General features: G+C 34.6%; 1 protein-coding gene across 6 annotated transcripts in view; it reads left to right on the top strand.

The window, feature by feature from the left end:
* Positions 1 to 15,109, top strand: part of LOC109088440 (calcium/calmodulin-dependent 3',5'-cyclic nucleotide phosphodiesterase 1A-like) — a 93,763-nt gene extending 78,654 nt beyond the window's left edge. For all 6 annotated transcript variants that reach the window (XM_042731759.1, XM_042731763.1, XM_042731760.1 and 3 more), the window contains 9 exons: positions 1,150 to 1,290; positions 1,490 to 1,590; positions 7,433 to 7,558; positions 7,649 to 7,750; positions 9,006 to 9,126; positions 10,260 to 10,341; positions 11,554 to 11,668; positions 11,748 to 11,935; positions 13,627 to 15,109. In XM_042731759.1, the coding sequence (XP_042587693.1) occupies positions 1,150 to 1,290; positions 1,490 to 1,590; positions 7,433 to 7,558; positions 7,649 to 7,750; positions 9,006 to 9,126; positions 10,260 to 10,341; positions 11,554 to 11,668; positions 11,748 to 11,935; positions 13,627 to 13,895 (1,245 nt within the window). In that variant the 3' untranslated portion in view covers positions 13,896 to 15,109. The remainder of the gene's footprint in view (positions 1 to 1,149; positions 1,291 to 1,489; positions 1,591 to 7,432; positions 7,559 to 7,648; positions 7,751 to 9,005; positions 9,127 to 10,259; positions 10,342 to 11,553; positions 11,669 to 11,747; positions 11,936 to 13,626) is intronic.
* The last annotated feature ends 4,528 nt before the right edge of the window (positions 15,110 to 19,637 follow it).

The raw sequence follows: 19,637 nt of genomic DNA, 5'->3' as shown, positions 1-19,637 counted from the left end.
CACACACAGAGCCTCATGATTACAATATGAATGCAAGCGACACATGTGACCTGGGTTTGGGTTTAGGTGGTCAGGTATATGGAGTCCCTTCTCTTCATGTGATTACACATGGATATAACGCTCCTGCAAATGGGTCCTTCACACTTCGGTTGCCTGTAACATGCTCTATTAATCTGCTGTGGCAGGAAATTTAAGGCCTCAGACTGAAGCCTGGAAGCACGTTCTGTGTTTCTAGTAGTGTTGGAAATCAAGTATCAGTAAAAAAAAAATAAAAAATGAACAGTGTTTTTTTATGTTGTTCGATTCTGTTAAGCCAACTTTTGTTATTTTAATTTTCTTAATATTTCTTTTTAGCCTTCATATACTGTATTATTATTTTTTTTTTTTCAGTTTTAGTTTAGTACTTCATCTTACACATATTTTTTAAGTTACATTCCAATGCAACATTTTTATCTAATATTTTGCTTCTGCTTTTACATTTTTTATATTATATTAAATTTTAATTACAGAAAAATGTTTAAGATTTTTAGTCTTTAGTTTCATAGTTTTAGTTAACGATAACAACTTCAATATATTTTAGTACAGCATTCCATCCACCTTGGTGAAAGAATACAGATGTCTAAGATAGTGTTTCCAAGGCAAAAAAAACTATATAAAAATAATTATGTTGGTGAGCTTGCAGTTTGAATTTAATGTAATGATGAAGGAACAAAGAGTGCAAAAAGACTCACAAAGCACTGAAACATGACATAGAAAAAAAATAGACAATATTGTTTTTGCCTTAAGGTAAAAAAATAAATAAAACGTCATTGTGAGAGAAAGTTTTAAACAAATGTAAACCAAATAAATAAATAAATAAATAAATCAAGTTATTTTACATTAAATGTTGTGAGATATAAGGTTGCAGTTATGAGATATAAAGTCACAATTATGATAAATTAAGATAAATAAATTTGCAGTTGTGAGATATCAGGTCAAACTCAAAAAAATTAAATTTGTAGGTTTTGTGCAGCATCTTTGGTAAAAAAGAGTATTAGTTTATTTTAAATAAATAAATAAAATTCTTACTGACTGCAAACTTTTGAATAGTAGTGTAGTTCAAATGTTACAGTGGTTTTGTAACTGTGATGTTTGTTCTTCTCTGTGCAGATACCAGTGTCCTCCTTGGTGTTATTTGTGGAAGCTCTGGAAATAGGCTACAGCAAGCACAGAAACCCTTACCACAATCTGATCCACGCTGCCGATGTCACGCAGACAGCACACTATCTGATGCTTCACACTGGCATTATGGTGAGTGAGCGCTCAGTGAATTGTGCATGCATGTCTCGCACCGACAAATATGACATCTGTTTGTAGTCAATACATGCTGAACGCTTGAGGTCTCAACTTGCAGGTTAATATGTGCAGCTGTTGAAATTCATTTTGATGATGTTGAATCATGGTAATGATGATTATTTGGGTAATGGCTGACTGGTTTGCTCTCCCGCAGCACTGGCTCACTGAACTGGAAATATTGGCCATGGTGTTTGCTGCTGCTATCCACGACTTTGAACACACTGGAACCACCAATAACTTCCACATCCAGACCAGGTGTGTAGTGACCATACAGTATGAAGCAGCCAGTGGTTCGAAATAAGCTACCGTAAAGGAATAGTCCACCCAAACATTAACATTTTCTGAAAATTTCCTCAGGTCATCCAAAATGTAGATGAGTGTGTATCTTCACAGGAATAGATTTGGAGAAATGTGAGCAAGTGATGTAATGTTACATTTTTCAAAATCTGTTCTGATAAATAAACAAACCCATCTAAATTTTGGATTCATTTCTTAAATTTTTCATTGAACTAATGATGGACAGTGTCTTTGTATGAAGGTACCTGCTATGAAAACAAAGACACAATAACATCTAACCTGCATCTACAGCAAATTCTATGAAATCTAGATATAAAAGCAAGCTAATATTTAATAAGTTAAATACTTGTTTCTTGGTATAAATGAAATAATATGTTGATTGCATAGTTAAATTATATTAAACATTTTTTTAAACTTTATTTTCTTTTAAAACATTTTCAGTTCTTAATATTCAATATATAAAAAAATAAACTTAAAACATTATTTAAAATAATAATTTATGCCATGTATTAATATTTGTAAAATTATTTGTATTTCTATAAATAATTTAAATCAGAATTTCTTATGTCTTTTTTTTAAGCAAGCTTGTTGCAATGTAGTTAATAGTAAAGTAAAATTAATGATGCTTACATATCATTTGGAACAGTGTTTGCATCCGGAGTGCGTCTATAATGCATTACAATGCTGCCTACGTAGACAGCTTACTAGATTTTGGACTGGAGCCTAGAGATAGTGTGTGTGTATGTACTAGAGTGAGATAATACACTGGTCACATTCTAACACAGTTTATCTTTCTTCTGGTGGGCTGCTGCAGAGCTGAGAGCAGAATTGATCATGTTTTCAATTTATCTTCAGTGGCAGAATCTACGGCAGAATCTCCACTCATGTTGCTGTTGTTGCTCTGTGTTGGTTCACGTCAAGCAGGACGTATTTTTCGCATTAATACATGCCAAAGGATCATTTTTACAGTAACAGGCCTCATTTTGCGTGACAGCCCATGTCATTATTCTGAGAAGTATATCATGGCATTAGCTTTTGCAGCAGACAGAAACTGATGGTACTGCAGCATGCAGTGATTTTGGAGGAGCGCTCGATCATCAGTGAGTTGTGGGAGACGAGACTTGTGTGATGGCAAAAACTGAGCCATTACTCTTGATATCTCTGATTGCCGCTGATGTTCCACCTCACTTTTTTGCTCTCCTCAAATTTACTCCTCAAGAGAATGAAAAGTAAATCTCCTGAGTAATATCTGTCTATCCAAGAGTAATATCTGTCTTTCCAAGATGGCGCCACCAAGTTCGGACGCCGTTCTGGTCGCTCCACTTAGATTGTTTTTATTTACTTTTTTACTTACTTTTGCTTTCTCTTTTAACACACATAACGTCTGCACTGAGCATTTACAACAAAGAAACACTTTTGGACATTGGACACCACTTCACTGACCTGTTTCAAGACTCTTCATCCTCCAATCCATTGTTGGCCATCTGAGATTGTCTGAAACACTGAGATGAACAATGGTCACCTGAATAACCACCCGAGGCGACGGATCAAGAAACACAGCGGGAAACGTGCGGGGATTCACAACAGACCGAGGAAAAGAGCTCACAGTCCTTCTCTACCAAGCATTCTGCTCGCCAATGTCCAGTCTCTGGAGAATAAGATGGATGATCTTAGAGTCAGGATAAATTTCCAACGGGACATAAGGGACTGTAACATCCTTTGTTTGTCTGAAACATGGCTCACGCACTCGGTCCCGGACACTGCTGTAACGCCATCTGATAACTTCTCTGTTTTACGGATGGACAGAACAGCCGAGGCCGGTAAATCCAAAGGTGGAGGAGTGTGTTTCATGATTAACAAGAAATGGTGTGACCCCAGGAATATCTCCACTCTGTTGTGCTCCTGCTCGCCACATCTGGAACATTTATCCATTATTTGCCGCCAATTCTATCTACTCCGGGAGTTTTCATCGATCATCGTTACTGCTGTTTACATCCCACCACAAGCAGACACCGGCTTGGCTTTGTCTAAGCTTCACGATGCGCTCAGCGGCAACATCAACAAATATCCTAACGCTGCTCTTATCATCGCTGGGGACTTTAACAAAGCCAACCTCAGGCAGGTTATGCCAACTTTTATCAACATGTATCCTGTCCAACCAGAGGACCGAATACACTGGATCATTGCTACTCTCAGTTTAAGAATGCCTACAAAGCTCGCTCACTACCCGCTTTTGGCGAATCGGATCATGCCGCCAAAAACCCCCGGTGCAGAGGGTGGTGACTTGGTGGTCCGCCCACTCTGAAGCCATGCTACAGGTGGCTCTTGATGACGTAGACTGGGACATGTTCCAAGCGTGTTCCTCTGATGTCAGCGAGTTCACGGATGTAGCATTAAGCTTTGTAAACACGCTAGCCGAGCAAGCAACTGAAACAATAACTATTAGGTCCTTCTCTAATCAGAAACTGTGGGTGGACAGAACAATCCATGGAGCAGTAAACAAACGCTCTGCTGCTTACAACACCGGTCTTTTGTCGGGAAACATGAGCGAGTACAAAGCATTGAGAAAGCATTGAGCTATGCTCTCCGACGTGCAGTAAGAGCCACCAAACTCCGATACAGGGATCAAATAGTGTCTCATTTTCAGCTCAATGACTCCCGACGCATGTGGCAGGGACTAAGGACCCTATCCTCTGCAGAGGTGAGAGCAGACCCGTCGCTGGCTGACGGGTCTGCCGATCAGCCAGAGCAGCGATAATCATGTGATCACCGTGTCGGAGGATGAGGTTCGAAGGGCCTTAAAGCGAGTGAACATCAGGAAAGCAGTAGGTCCTGATGGGATTTCTGGCCGTGTTCTGAGGTCCTGCGCTGATCAACTCGCTGGTTTGTTTACATCCATCTTTAATGAGTCTCTTGCTACCTCAGTGGTTCCAACCTCCTTTAAAAAATCTGTCATCACTCTTGTGCCTAAGAACAGTAACCCCTCTTGCCTGAATGACTATCATCCAGTTTCCCTCACATCAATAGTCATGAAGGTCTTTGAGGGACTGGTTAAAAACTTCATTTGCATCCTCCATCCCGGATACTTTAGACCCTTTTCAGTTTGCCTATCGCCCAAATAGATCCACTGAAGATGCCATCTCTCACATCCTGCACTCTTCTCTCACGCACATTGACAGCAATAACGGGAACTATGTAAGGCTGCTATTTTTCGAGTATAGCTCAGCTTTCAATACTATAGTCCCCATCAAGCTTGCTTCTAAACTCATAGACCTTGGTCTAAATTCTTCACTCTGCAACTGAATTCAAGACTTCCTCACCGGCAGACCTCAGGTGGTGAAAGTTGGCCAGTTAATCTCCAGCTCCATCACCCTGAACGTGGGAGCTCCACAGAGCTGTGTCCTGAGTCCCCTGCTCTACTCTCTCTACACACATGACAGCGTCTTCCCACAGCTCCACATCTATAATCAAATTTGCTGATGATACTGTGGTTCTGGGACTCATTTCCAACAACAATGAAGCCGCATACTTGGATGAGGTAGAGAAACTAACATCATGGTGCCAGGACAATTGTCTCTCTCTGAATGTGTGCAAAACTAAAGAGCTGATTGTTGACTTCAGGAAGAGACAGCAGCAGGCTGATACTTCTCTTATGATCAGCGGGTCCCCTGTGGAGTGGGTGAGCAGCTTCAAGTACCTTGGTTTAAACATCTCAGAAGACCTGACTTGGACTACCCAGCAATCCTGAAAACTTTCTGTTTAGGGGCCATAGAAAGTGTATTGACTCAGTGTATCTCAGTGTGGTATGGGAACAGCTCCAGCTCTCAAGACTTCAAAGCCCTGCAGAGAGTTGTGCACTTAGCTGAGCGCATCTCAGGGTCTGCTCTCCCCCTCTCTGCAGGACATCTACCTCAAACGCTGCAAAAGCAGAGCTGTTAAAATCATCAAGGACTCAAACCACCCCAGTAATCATCTTTTCACTTTGCTGCCATCTGGTAAGCGCTTCCGTAGCCTGATGGCAAAAACCGAGAGACTTAGGAGGAGTTTCTTCCCCCAGGCCATAAGGCTCCTAAACTCAAAACCAGCCTCTTAACATCTACATGTCTCCACTTAATATTCACTTAATCAGTAAGATATTCATCATTCTCTACCTCACATTGACATACTGACAGTATCACTACCTGTTTGCACATTTTCCTCTTGCACATGCCTGTGTATCTTAATATTTAAGACTACAGTATAATGCACATATGCACATTTGCCTCTTGTACAATCCTGTGTATCTTAATATTTAAGACTACAGTATACTTTTCATGCACATTATGTTCTATTCTATATTTAATTCTACAGTATATATCATTTTTATATTTTATTCTTATATTTTTATTGTTTACTTTTATTTCATTGTTTCATACCTATATTTATGCATATTTTCATCTGTGTTGTATTCTTTAATAATTGCACTGTCCATGGAGCGGACCTGACTCATATTTCACTGCTGGTTATATATGCTCTATATAATCGTGTATGTGGCGAATAAAAATCTTGAATCTTGAATCTTGAATCTCACTGAATAAAATGGGTTTTCTTAGAAATACAATTGTGTAGAATGGGCTAAAAGGTGAATAACAGGAACTTACAGTAAGATATAGTTAAGTCTTCAGGACTTTTGGTTCAGAAAAAGTCCTGCTCTTATCAAGACACATTTTGGCTAATATAGAGTTGTTTGTTTGGGTTTTAGTACGTTTCTTAATAAAGTCGGGTTCAGTAAAGTAATTTCTATTTCAGATAAATTCCATTTTTTTTTTTTTTGGTTGATCAAACAAATACATTAGGCTTACGACAAGTTTTCAACATTTATAATAATAAGAAATCAAATCATCACCAAATCAGCATATTAGAATAATATCTGCAGAATCATGTGACCCTGAAGACTGCAGTATTGGCTGATAGAAAAAATGCTGAAAAATAAACATGAATAAATTACAATTTAAAATATAATTCAAATGAAAACAGTTATTTTAAATTGTAAAAATATACAGTTTTTACTGTATTTTTTAATCAAATAAATGCAACCTTGATGAGCACAAGAGGCTTCTTTTAAAAACAATATACAATATTCAGCAGGTTCTTTATCTATATTAGCATTTTCTAATGAAGTAGATAATAAAATGTTTGTTACTACTTTTCTCCTTGCATGGGACACAAAAGGAGAAAATCTGATGCATGTCCAAGCTGCGCTTTTTCATACCAAAAAAAAGATTGCATTCCTATATTTAAACCGTTGCGACAAAATATGTCATTGACATTAAATGATTAAGCCCCGATTGTTTTCATATAACCAAAGGTATGTAAAATTTTGAATATGTACAAGTGCAACTGAGATCACAAATCTTAAATTTCAAAACAGCTCTTTTAGATCCATCATGCCAAGTTTGACATCAGTAATGCCAAATTAGTTCTTGTGCGTCACATGACTGGTTACAGCCTGACAGGTTTGAACAACTAAGGGCAGTATTTTCAGCCAAAATGACTTTGAAATTTCCGTCATTTCTTCACACAAAACTTCAGAACACTGAAGGTACTGTATGAGTCATATGATCTACTTTTATGTTGTTTTTACAGTCCTTTTTGAAGCTTGACAGCCCTTGGTGACAATAAGCTCTCATAAAAAACGTCTTTTGTGTTCCAAGAAACAAAGAAAGAAAGACTTGAAATGATGTAAAGGCAACTAAATGATGATGAAATTTTCATTTTTGAGTGAACTAACCTAAAAAGATATTTTTTTGGTCCTGCACAGATCAGAAGTGGCCATCCTGTACAACGATCGCTCGGTTCTGGAAAACCACCACGTGAGCGCAGCCTACAGACTCATGCAAGAAGATGAGATGAACATCCTGGTCAACCTCTCGAAGGATGACTGGAGGTACGCTGGGGCTTGTTCCTGCGAGGAATGGAGGATCTGTTCTGGGAAAGTGCATGTGCTTTGATTTGTGCTGTGTTGTGTTTTCCACAGGGAGCTGCGTACGTTGGTGATCGAGATGGTCATGAGCACAGATATGTCCTGCCATTTCCAGCAGATCAAGACGATGAGGAACGTGCTGCAGCAGCCGGAGGGGTGAGTGACACTCCTGCTGTTTTCTCTGAGCGTGTGTTAATGAATGAGTGTGACGGAGTGTCCGCCGAATGGAAATGTGTCATACTTCTTGCGTAGTACCCGTTAGGACTGGGTGGTACTGTATGACGTATATGCTGTGTGATGATATAAATGCTTTAAAACTAGAGATTTTCTCTTCATTTATTTGTTATGAATTATTTTATTTGTTTTGTTTTTGCGTCCATTAAGCTCTGAACAGAATCAGTTGACACAGGTCATTAACCAGGCTCATTAGATGATTAACAAAAACAAATAAAACTCCAGGGTCTTTTTTCCCAGGAAAAAAAAAAAAAGACATTTCAGATCTATGAGGACATTTATTCTCTATTTTTTGTACTTCAGATGCATCCTTCTGATGGAAGAAATTATTTTTACCAGGAGTTTATTTTAAGACTCTTGATGTCTTAAATTTCACTTGACATTTTAAGTTTATTTTTAAATGATTTTATGTCTGCTTGTTTAATCTTTACCTAGGCCTTTTTTTGCCAATGCCAAGGACAAATTATATGATAAAGTGACTAGATAATAAACCGAAAAGTGAATATACACTATACAAAAGTTTGTAGTCAGACAATTATACTGTATGTGCTGCATACTATAAAAATAGAATTAAAACTACAATATTGTGAAATAATATTGCACTTTAAAATAACTGTTTTCTATGTTAATATATTTTCAAATGTAATTAATCCTGTGAATTATTCTAATATGCTGATTTGGTGCTCATGAAACATTAAAGTATCTTATAAATTATCTTATATATAATATAACTATAAGTTTGAACTAAAAGTTTTTGACCATATCTTAGATTTGTGTATATTGTGCTTGTTATAAAATACATTTTGATAGTAGTATTTATTTTTTGTTTATTCCTTAAGTATAGTTTTTTTCCCCAAACTGATTTAGCAGTGAAAATCTTTTAAAAAATTCTATAATAAAAATAATGTACTTTAGTGTTTCTGACAAAATATAGTTGTTACTACAGTGGCAAATTGCAAATTTTAAACAGAGAAACAGAGTGACAGACAGAGGATGATGGTGCCGTTTAGACAATCCTCTTGTGTCCTTTGTTTGCGAATGTGTGTGTGTGTGATTATGGGTGTGTAATTTATGGATTCATAATTTGTTTACACGCACTCCAGTGGATTTTACAGCTAGTGTTTGTGATGAAGTGTTTGTATGTGACTGATGAAGCTCTGATGAATGTGTCTATCAGAATAGACAAGGCTAAAGTGCTGTCCCTGATGCTGCACGCCGCTGATATCAGCCATCCCGCTAAGGGCTGGAAACTGCACTACCGCTGGACACAAGCCCTCATGGAGGAGTTCTTCAGACAGGTCTGCACTTCATAATATTTATCTCTCATAACACAAACAGAACTCCCAGAGACACACACTTACTAGATACAAACATTATCTAGGAAAACTGGAGTCCATCAAAGAGCTGTGTTATTTTTTACTACCATTAAGATACTATTTTCTTTATATATATATATATATATATATATATATATATATATATATATATATATATATATATATATATATATATATATATATATTTTTTTTTTTTTTTTTTTTTTGTTTCCATTTTCGATTAAAATTTGAATGAATTAACATTTTAGTAATTTTGTTGTGTGTTTTTTATGTTATTTTTATTAGTTGTTTTAATTTTTTTATTATTGGAATATATATTTTTTATTTTTAGTTTTTTTAAATTAAATTATGTCTTTACTGATTTTAGAAACTTTAACATGAAATACAGTAAGAAAAAACAATAAACAAAACAAAAAAAGTTAAGTTTTAGTTTAGTTAAACTGAAGGAAAGTGAGAAATTAGTAGCTTGGGCAACTAGCTAAAAATTTTTACAATTTATTTTAAGTTTAAGTTAAAATGTATTTTTATTAGAAATTATTTATTATTTTTAGTTTTAGTTTAAACCATAATTAATAGCCATATCTAAGAGGTTACGCACATGCACATGACCAAATAATTTAATTGCATTGAACTGCTCTGCTCTGCGTGTGTGTGTGTGTGTGTGAGTGTGTGTGTGTGTCTATGCGTATGCGTATGCGTATGCGTATGTATGTGTGTGCGTGTGTGAATAATTTCTTAAAATAATTATTTTAAAGTGTACATACGTTTAATGAAGAAATATTAATCACAATAGAATAGAATAGAATAGAATAGAATAGAATAGAATAGAATAGAATAGAATAGAGGAAAAAGAAAAGAAAAATGTATAACCATGCAAAGTTGCAACTGAACTTAACCAGGATCCATTTGTATTCTGAGTTTGTTTTGGAAGTTGCACTCAGAATCTCATTGGCTCAGAAATCCCGGGTACATGATGTCTCCGTCTGCTTTGCTTCTCAAGCACAAAGACGGACGAGGAAAGTTTTATTAGACTATTCACATGACTCTGAATCAGTGCGAGTGAGTAATTCTTTCTGATTCTTTTGTTTCTGCAGGGTGACAAGGAGGCAGAACTAGGGCTGCCGTTCTCTCCACTGTGTGACCGGAAAGCTACCATGATTGCCCAGTCTCAGATAGGTACAGTAGAGCTAACACACACACACACACACACACACACACACACACACACACGAGCACTGACAGCCACTGAGGCCATGTTTGGAACATCATGCTCATATACTACTTCTGCTATCACTGTATAGTATTTTTATTTGCTTGCTTTACAAAGTTTAAATAGACTGAAATAGACAGACGGTCTTCTACAATTGTAATACTGTATTTCATAATGCCGTATACTCAGCTTGAGCTTGCATTTTCAAGGCTGACAAAGAAACATTATAATTTTGAGTAATTATTTATTTGTTCAGTGTTATTGTTAATACTAAAACAATTGCTTAACACCTTCAAATACTGTGTTTATTTAGAATAGGGCTGTTAAGCGATTAAATTTTTTAATCTAATTAATTATGTGCCGATTAATTAATCAAACTGATCACAAATTGATCGCAATTTTAGCTGAGAAATGACCCTATACAAAAGATCATTTACTATTGTTTTAGTTGAGAAAAAGCATTTAATAGACATTGCAAAAACTACCTTTAGAAAGAAATATTTTGATTCAACATTGTATAAATTTGAATAATTGGGTATTGTTTTTTTTAAAGAATATTGAAATATGATTTTTTATTTTTTTTAATTAGAACAGTATTAGTTAAGACAGAGCAACTGATACAGATATTTATCTTTGTAAAATGAATAATATATTGTTTTTCATCTGCCTGTATTTTTTTTCTTGTGCTTTTATATATTTTGTTTAGATTTTTTAAAATTTGGAAATATCTTGAAAAATCTATTTTTAGAAAAAACAATAAAATAAAAAAAGTTTTTTGCAAGATGATAACTTGATGCCACTAATTAACATAAATGTATTCTATGCAAAATGCACATATTTGTGTGCAGTATATATATTATAATACTGTAGAAATATATCAGTATGAGAGACTAATATGAGAGAACAATGTTACTATTCTATTGTGAACATATCCATACAGACATGCCTATAGTGCCGTCATGCTCAGCTCTTTACTGCCATCAAGAGGCTGCTGAGGCAGTTACATGATCTCTTGTAATATTTAATGGAGCTCATCAAATAAATGTGTTTTAATTTAATGACACAATAACTAAAGGCGTCTTGATTGGATCAAAAGCCATTATTGCTAATGAGTTTCTAGCTGGTAAATAAATAACAAAGGTTTCTAAACAAATACCTTTTTTTTTTTTTCTTCAAAGGGTTCATTGATTTCATCGTGGAGCCCACATTCTCTGTTCTGGTCGACACCACAGAGAAGATCATTAGTCCTCTCATAGAGGAAGCTGTAAAATCTGGGGGTGTCCGCAGGTCAAGGTGAGGTGATGTGTTCATCATGGTAATGGTGTTTGATTGAGAGATGATAATGTGTGTGTAATCTGCTGTTGCGGTGCAGTTTGACGGGTCGGGGCTCGGCTGCGGTGGTGGAGTCAGTACAGAGACACAGCGGTCGGGGTTCGAATGACGAGCAGGGAGGCACTACAGATTACTCACTGGGCAACCTCGACTTGAAACAAGTCCGACACCTGCTCTGTGAGATCATCCAGAACAACAAGGAGCGCTGGAAAGAGCTGTCTGTTCAAGGTCTGCACACATCTGATTGTGTTTCTACCCCCTATTCACTATACACTCCAACTCGCTCATTGCAAATAAATAAATAAATGAAGAAAATAATGTGCCAAATGCCTTTAGATTAAACATTTTAATTATCATTAAAAACATTCATTTAGTCGAGTGTCTTTAAACATTTGAGTGATGGTGTTTAAGTAACAGAAGGAACAAACATATAGTGGTACCATATCTACATATAGTAACTTATAATATATTATTAATTCACATAATGTTTTGTAAACCAAATAATCACTTTGAAAAAAAAAGCTATATATATATATATATATATATATATATATATATATATATATATATATATATATAATTAAAATATTAATAATATATATTTTTATGTTTAAATACAAAATATATAAATAAATACATAATACATAACATTATTTTTTAATTTTATTGAATTAAATAAATTGCCTCCAAATTTACATTTAAATAAAATTGTAAAATGTGAATTAAATAATACATATAAAAAACAATAAAATAGTTGTATCTATATTTAATTTTTATACTGTATAAAATTATATATTTAATTTTATTATTTAATATTAAAATACACCTAGTTTTATGACTGTGATAAAATCACTTATTATGTATTTATATTATAAACCCTTTGTTAGCAAATTATTTTATTTTTTATTTTATTTTATTAAAGCCACTGTAACCAGACAAAAAAGTCAGTTAATTCAATTAAATGTCTCTTAGTTGTTTTTTTTTTTGTGTGATTAGCATTAGGGCTGAAAAAATGATTAATAGTGATTAAAAAAAGTTTATGTTTACATACTATATGTGTAATGTGTATATCTATTATGTATATATAAATACACATATACATGTATATATTAAGGAAAAATATGTTAGATTTGTATATAAAATGTATATAATTTAAATTATATATAAATATAAATAATTATAAATATATATACATACAAATATATTTTTAATATATACATATATGTGTGTCTAGTGCTGTCAAATGATTAATCGCATCCAAAATAAAAGTTTTTGTTTACATAATATATTTATGTGTATATTTATTACGCATATATAAATACACACACATGCATGTACATATTTCAGAAAAAAATGTTCTTTATATATTAAATATTTTTATTTAGAATATAAATGATATGAATATAAATATAGTCATGTAAATACATGTAAATATTTTCAAAATACATACTGTATGTGTGTGTATTTGTCAGTACATAATAAATACACACAGCACTAACACTTCGACAGCACTTTGACAGCACTAACATTTATATATACACAATAAATATACACAGTACACACACATATAGTATGTAAACATCAACTCTTATTTTGAATGCGAGTAATCGTGGTTAATCGTTTTGTAGCTCTAATTAGCATTATGCCACAAATTCTTGAAATTAACTTCTATTGCATTCCTTGAAAATATAACAGCTCTTCCACAGACACATGACCGTCTTTCTGCTTCAAAATTTCCTGTTCATTTCACTGTTACTTGCCGATTCTGTCAATATTCTTGAAACTTACTTGTAATTTCTGAGTGAAAATATTTTCTACACCATTTTCCCCCCAGTGACCCATCAATTGTGTTTAGTGAGATATAGATGCCAAGTTAACATATTGTCCTATAGCTGATCTCAGTTCCTGTCTCTTCCCAGAGTTTGCCAACAAACAACACGAGAGAATGTCAGACCTGGAAGAGGAGCCCATGAGGAACACACAAGTCACACTGTCCCGTAGCAGTCCAGCCAGAGGGAGTCACGACTCGGAGTCAAAGTCCCTGAACGAACTGAACAATACAGACTCCACTCACTCTTCCCAGGACTCTCTGGAACAGAGTTCCCAGTCCCCAGCGGAGGGGCCGGCCGACGGCTCGCCAGAGGAGCACAGCTCAGAAACTCTGCCGTGGAACGGCAAAAGCGCCTGACGTCACACAGACGGTGCCAAGCCTGAATGTTTTTAATCAGAAACAGGATGATGTACATAGCATTGTCCTCATTGTATTGTAATGCTATTATACTCTCGGGCTCGGAGGGCTACTTGTGCAGACGGATGCGCAGAATGTCCACGCAGCGCATCGTAGAGACGGTAGTGTGCAGTGTTGTCATTGCGACTGTGTTATTGCTGGAGACAGACCTCTATGGTCCCCTTGAGGAGGATTTTAGCGAGTCCCTGAAACGCAACGCTACCTATTTGCTTCCTGGGCTTTATTCCTGGTGGGATTTTTATTTGTAAAATGTTTTCTTTTCTCTCTCTCTTTTTTTTTGTTTGTAGACCATCATTATTTATTGAAGATTATGCAGCTACACTTTGCACCCTAATTAGTTTTAGTATTTTATTCTCGATACGGTCATGCTTACCGGCTCTCTGCGGCACATTAGGACAGAAAGGCTGGAAAATTTTACTTCATTCTGGCATGATACGTCTCTGTAGACTTATAAATGTTATTCCCTCCAATTTCCAGAACAATCCATAAAGAGCTTTTTTTTATTGTAGCATGACACGTATAGTTTGTGCAGCTGTAAAATTTTAGTAGAACATGCCGCCTATTAAATCATGAGCCGATTTTTTAACAGTAGAGGTGCATGTCCTCAAGGGGGCGTTATTTCATTTTAACAAACCACATTCTCTGAATGAACAAAACTGTGTCCCTTTAAATCCATACAGTATTATAGTACATAGCAGTGTCTAAATAAATGTTACATACATTGGCTGTGTTCGGATGGAATACTAGCCGAATACTGTGCAGTATATACTGTTTAAATTGTGAAACAGAATGATTATGTAACAGTTTAAAGGAATATGCTCTGTGTAGTGTTTAAAAGTTTTAGTCTAATGTTAGAAATCGCTGATATTGCATTCGTTACATGATACACTGGAAATGAAGGGGTCAAATCAAGCAATTTGGCAAATGCGATAAATCATTTGGGTATTCCATGTGTACTGTAAGAAACAGTAATAGTATGCTTTTCTGAACGCAGCCATTGTGCGTTACACTGTTCTTCAGAATCTCAGAACATTGATGAGGTACTAAACATGTGCTACCAAATCACTGTATCATGTTTTATAACTTTATGTGAAAATACTGATCTTTTTTTTTTTCTTTTTTGCATTATATATGACATAAACCGCCCAAAACAAGATTTTTGTCATTTGTATCACTTTTAAGGTCACACCGCTGCCTTCACACTCACATGCATTTTGAAAAGCACATTCAAGCTCAGGGTCTGTTAAATTGTAGAAAGTAAGTTTATTTAAAGTTTATTAAACAGAAAAGCTTCAAAAAACAGAATACTGCATTTCATTTATCAGTCAGGAATGACAAAAACACATGTAGAATATCTGTTGAAATCAACCCCTCAATGCCTTTCAGATGAAATGTATCTAAAGAATTGTTTTATAACGATTCATTTCATGAAGAAAAAAAGTCTTGTAATGTAATTTTTTTGCTTTGATGTCATTTTCATTTCAACTGAGCACAATTAAACACACAAAAAAGAAGGCTTAGAAACAGAAACTTAGAAATGTACAGATGTAGTGTGCACTTTTTCTTGCATTAATATGAATTATAAAGGGGATTTTCATTATAATGAAGATGAAATCATGTCATTCATTTAAAAAAAAAAAACACTACATGATTTTTTTGGTTGAAATATACCTACATTTCTTAACAGTTTTTGTGAGATTTGCCTATAATTGTTCAGACCTTTTTTTTTATAATTATGCTACTAAAGTCAACAATGAAATGTTGAAATGTACATTTTTGGAAATATATGTTCCACAAATTTACTACAGATTTAATGTTACAAAAAATATTAGTAGGGTACTAAAGAGCGCTAATCTGTTCAAAAGCATTTACACAAAAAAGAAAATTGCCGTCATTTCATAAAAACATCTCTTTCTGACAGTATTATAACTTAATGCAGGCTGATTATTTTGGGGGGAAGTGTGTGTGTGTGTGTGTGTGTGTGTGTGTGTTGCAGAAGATCTAAAATACTCTAATAATGTTAGCATGTACAGTATCAAGCTTTAACTCCATGTATAATGCCCACTTTTCAGACGCTCATATCAGAGAGCCGTTGGACTGTACAACAGCCGTGTGGGACTTCAGAGTCACGTCTGCATACAAAACAGCCATATTCCTACAAAAATATTGCTTCTGTCAGAGAAAGTTACATCAAAGCAACAAGCTTTTTTCACATGAGGTGATCAAAAATAATGTGGCAGGATTTGATTGGCTTTGCAATCCTCCCCATGTATTGCTAAATCATCTGCGGAGCATGAGTTTTCTTTTGTTTTCATATTACAACTCATGATGAAATACAACTACATTAAAGTTTATATTATGAAATAAATCACAATATGAGAGAATGTACCGTGGGGACAAAAAAGTTTGAGATCACTACTGAAAAAGCCTCTATTTTGCATATGTATATGTATGTATTGTATATGTATGTATATATATATATATATATATATACTATATATATATATATATATATATATATATATATATATATATATATATATTTATATATGCTTCATCAATTAAAGTTTAAAAGTTTACAGTCTCAACATTTGGACCTCTTAGTACTTTGGAGTGAAATTGCGTACATTTATTTATTTACTGCAGAGAAAAAAACTACTTTGAAATTTGCTCGCAAACTATTTCCACTCGGATAAAAACAAAAACAAAAAAGGTTAAACTAAAAAAGTTAAAACAGTTCCCAAACAGTATTATAAATGATGTCACTTCCTCGTGTAATTCAAGCAGTGTTACTCTGTCTGACTGTCTTTCCATTCCCCGCTGTTCTCCTCTTCCTCCTGGAAAAGTGAAGAAGGGTCCGTCTGGTTTTTCAGCATCTTTACCCCTGTGAAAAGAATGAGATTTGGTCAAGAGTCAACTTTTCACCTTTCCACAACAGGTGTGACTCTTAAACCATACCGTTTACACAACAGCTTATATGAACTCTGATCCATATTAATAATAGAATATATGAACAACCCAATGTCAATCCCCTTTGTTCTCGTGCTAGATTACCTGGCTGTAACCACAGTAACAGTGACTTAATTAGATGATGATAACAGTAGAAATTATTTTCTTAGATTACTTTAGAGTGCAGCAGTCAAATTTTATTTAACCGATAGCAGAACATCCTGAGTAGCAAGATGATTTTTTGAGAATAGTTCACTTTCAAATTAAAATTTCCTGATCATTTAGTAATCCCCATGTCATCCAAGATGTTTACATCTTTCTTTCTTTTGTTGAAAAGAAATTAAGGTTTTTGATGAAAACATTAAATGATTATTCTCCTTATAGTGGACTTCAGTGGCTACCAAATGGTTGAAGGTCAAAATTACAGATTCAGTGCAGCTTCAAAGGGCTCTACATGATACCAGACGAGAAATAAGGGTCTTATCTAGCGAAACGAGTGTCCTTTTGCTACTAGAAAGAGCTCATCAAGAGCTTTCATTTTATATATATTTATCTCCATTTCACCCAAAATGTCACTTGCGCCCTTCTGGTTCTCACCCCTCGATTTTACTACACATAACATGGTTAATTTTCCTAAGATCAGTATTAAAATAGATGAATGAATGTGCAGGCATTTCCTTAAAGAAATGTAACAATGTTGAAAACTTTGGCTAATTAATATTTAACAGCATATAACCCATTGACAGCGTGACTTTGAATATTAAGAATTTTGGCATAGGCATATTACATACAGTGAAATGACTGTCAATGAAAAATGACAGAATAATGACTAAAATTTAATACAAAGGAATATATATGTTCAGTCTGATCTTCTGACACAATTCAGCAGCATCACAGTCATTATTTAAACGAGCACTGACACAGTGTGGTGAAATCGGTAATGTTACGTTGGATTAAAACTACAAGTACCGCTGAGTTTGGAAAATTCTGTGCACAGTAATCATCAGATTATCTCTTCGCTTGTCTCTGAAAATGTCTAAATTCAACTAGGTGATTACAGCATATTGAAAAATATACATAAACGGAAGAATCGATACACTGCTTCGACGGGCACTAATTGCACTGTGATAAAGGTCCATTAAAATGTGCAACACTACAGTGGGTGGACAGTGACTGTGCGAGAAAATAGAACTGTGTGTGAACGAACACTACCGCTCAAAAATTCGGGGTAAAAAAAGATTTATCAAACACTCTTATACAGCACGGCTGCATTAAATGTATCAAAAGTGACAAATGAGTTGAAAACATGTACAGTCACAAACGATTTCTATTTTTTTTTTAAGTAAATTCTGTTCTTTTGAACTTTCTATGTATAAAAGAATCCTGAAAGAAAATCTAGCATAGTTTCTGTAAGAACTGTAAGAAATTTTTCTTTAGCAGCAAATCAGCATGTTGCAATTATTTCTGAAGGATCATGTGACACTGAAGACTGGAGTAATGATGCTGAAAATTCAGCTTTGCCATCACATGAATAAATTATAGGGATATAATGATTAACTGCGAACTGGTCGAAAATCGATTCAAATTTGTGACAATTTAAATCGTTGAGTTGCCAAACAAATCGCACCACAATTGGAGAAGGAGTTTATATGCATGTGTCTCTGTGGCGAACTGACAGTCTTTAGAAAAGTTTACGTGGTATTTTCTTTTCATCTTGCTTCTGAACAATGCATATTAAAGTAGTGTTCATAAGTGCAGCTCTGCTTTGTTTACAGCGGTAACCCAGGAAACACTATCATTGCTGTTCATGAGCTCCACCTGCTGTCAGAGAGTGAATCTGTGTCTCGTTCAGCTCGTCTGCTGTTTCGTTTTATGTAGAATAGTTTCACAAAACTAAAGTCAGACCATTCTGTTTTTGCTTCAAATTTCGAAATTATGCAGTTTAATTTTGATTAAAGACTACTTGTGTTGCATGTATGCTGCATCTTTGTTTGGATCATGACTAAAATCCAGTGGTTGCCTCTAATTTTAAATGGAAAGAGCAGAGACAAAGCCTTAGTTTGTTCATATCAAGAGATTTCTTTTATTTGTGTAATTTACTTGTTTGATTTGGGGTTTGTTTTAAAATTTCAATATAGTTTTGTTATATTTCAATCTCACAAAGAAACGTGCAGCAATAGCCAAATAAAACAACACCTTTTCATTTACTGTATAATGTCTTCAATCTCATTTTGTTAAAAAAATATAGTGAGAAAATCAAATTGTTAAATCAAAATCATGAATCAAATTGAATCAACTTGAGTTGAGTGAATCGTTCATCCCTAATAATTTACATTTTCAAATTCTATTAAACTTTTTTTAAACTGTAATATTTCACAATAGCACTGTTTTTTTTTTTTTTTTTTTTTTTTTTTTTTTTTTTTTACAGTTTTATTTTATTTTTTTATTTCTGCATTTTTAATCAAATAAATGCAGCCTTGGGGAGCAAAAGAGACTTCCTGCATAAAAAAAAAAAAATCACAAGCATACTGTACATTCAAAATACATATGAGTGACTGTATTCTGCTGCTTTGTGAATGTGACATTGGATTCTCTTTTGGTCAAGCATCTTTTTGCTGAATTCAAAAGACCGACACAAATCAATGGACCATCAAATCAATAGAATATGCAAATCTTGGTGAAAGCTTTTCCTACATGTCATGTTTCCGCAGTATTATGTATTATATGTTCATG

This window comes from Cyprinus carpio, chromosome B9, assembly GCF_018340385.1.
Source record: "Cyprinus carpio isolate SPL01 chromosome B9, ASM1834038v1, whole genome shotgun sequence".
In the NCBI taxonomy this organism is placed as follows: domain Eukaryota; kingdom Metazoa; phylum Chordata; class Actinopteri; order Cypriniformes; family Cyprinidae; genus Cyprinus; species Cyprinus carpio.
Note: the sequence above shows the minus strand (reverse complement) of the source record. Positions and strands in the feature narration are given on the sequence as shown.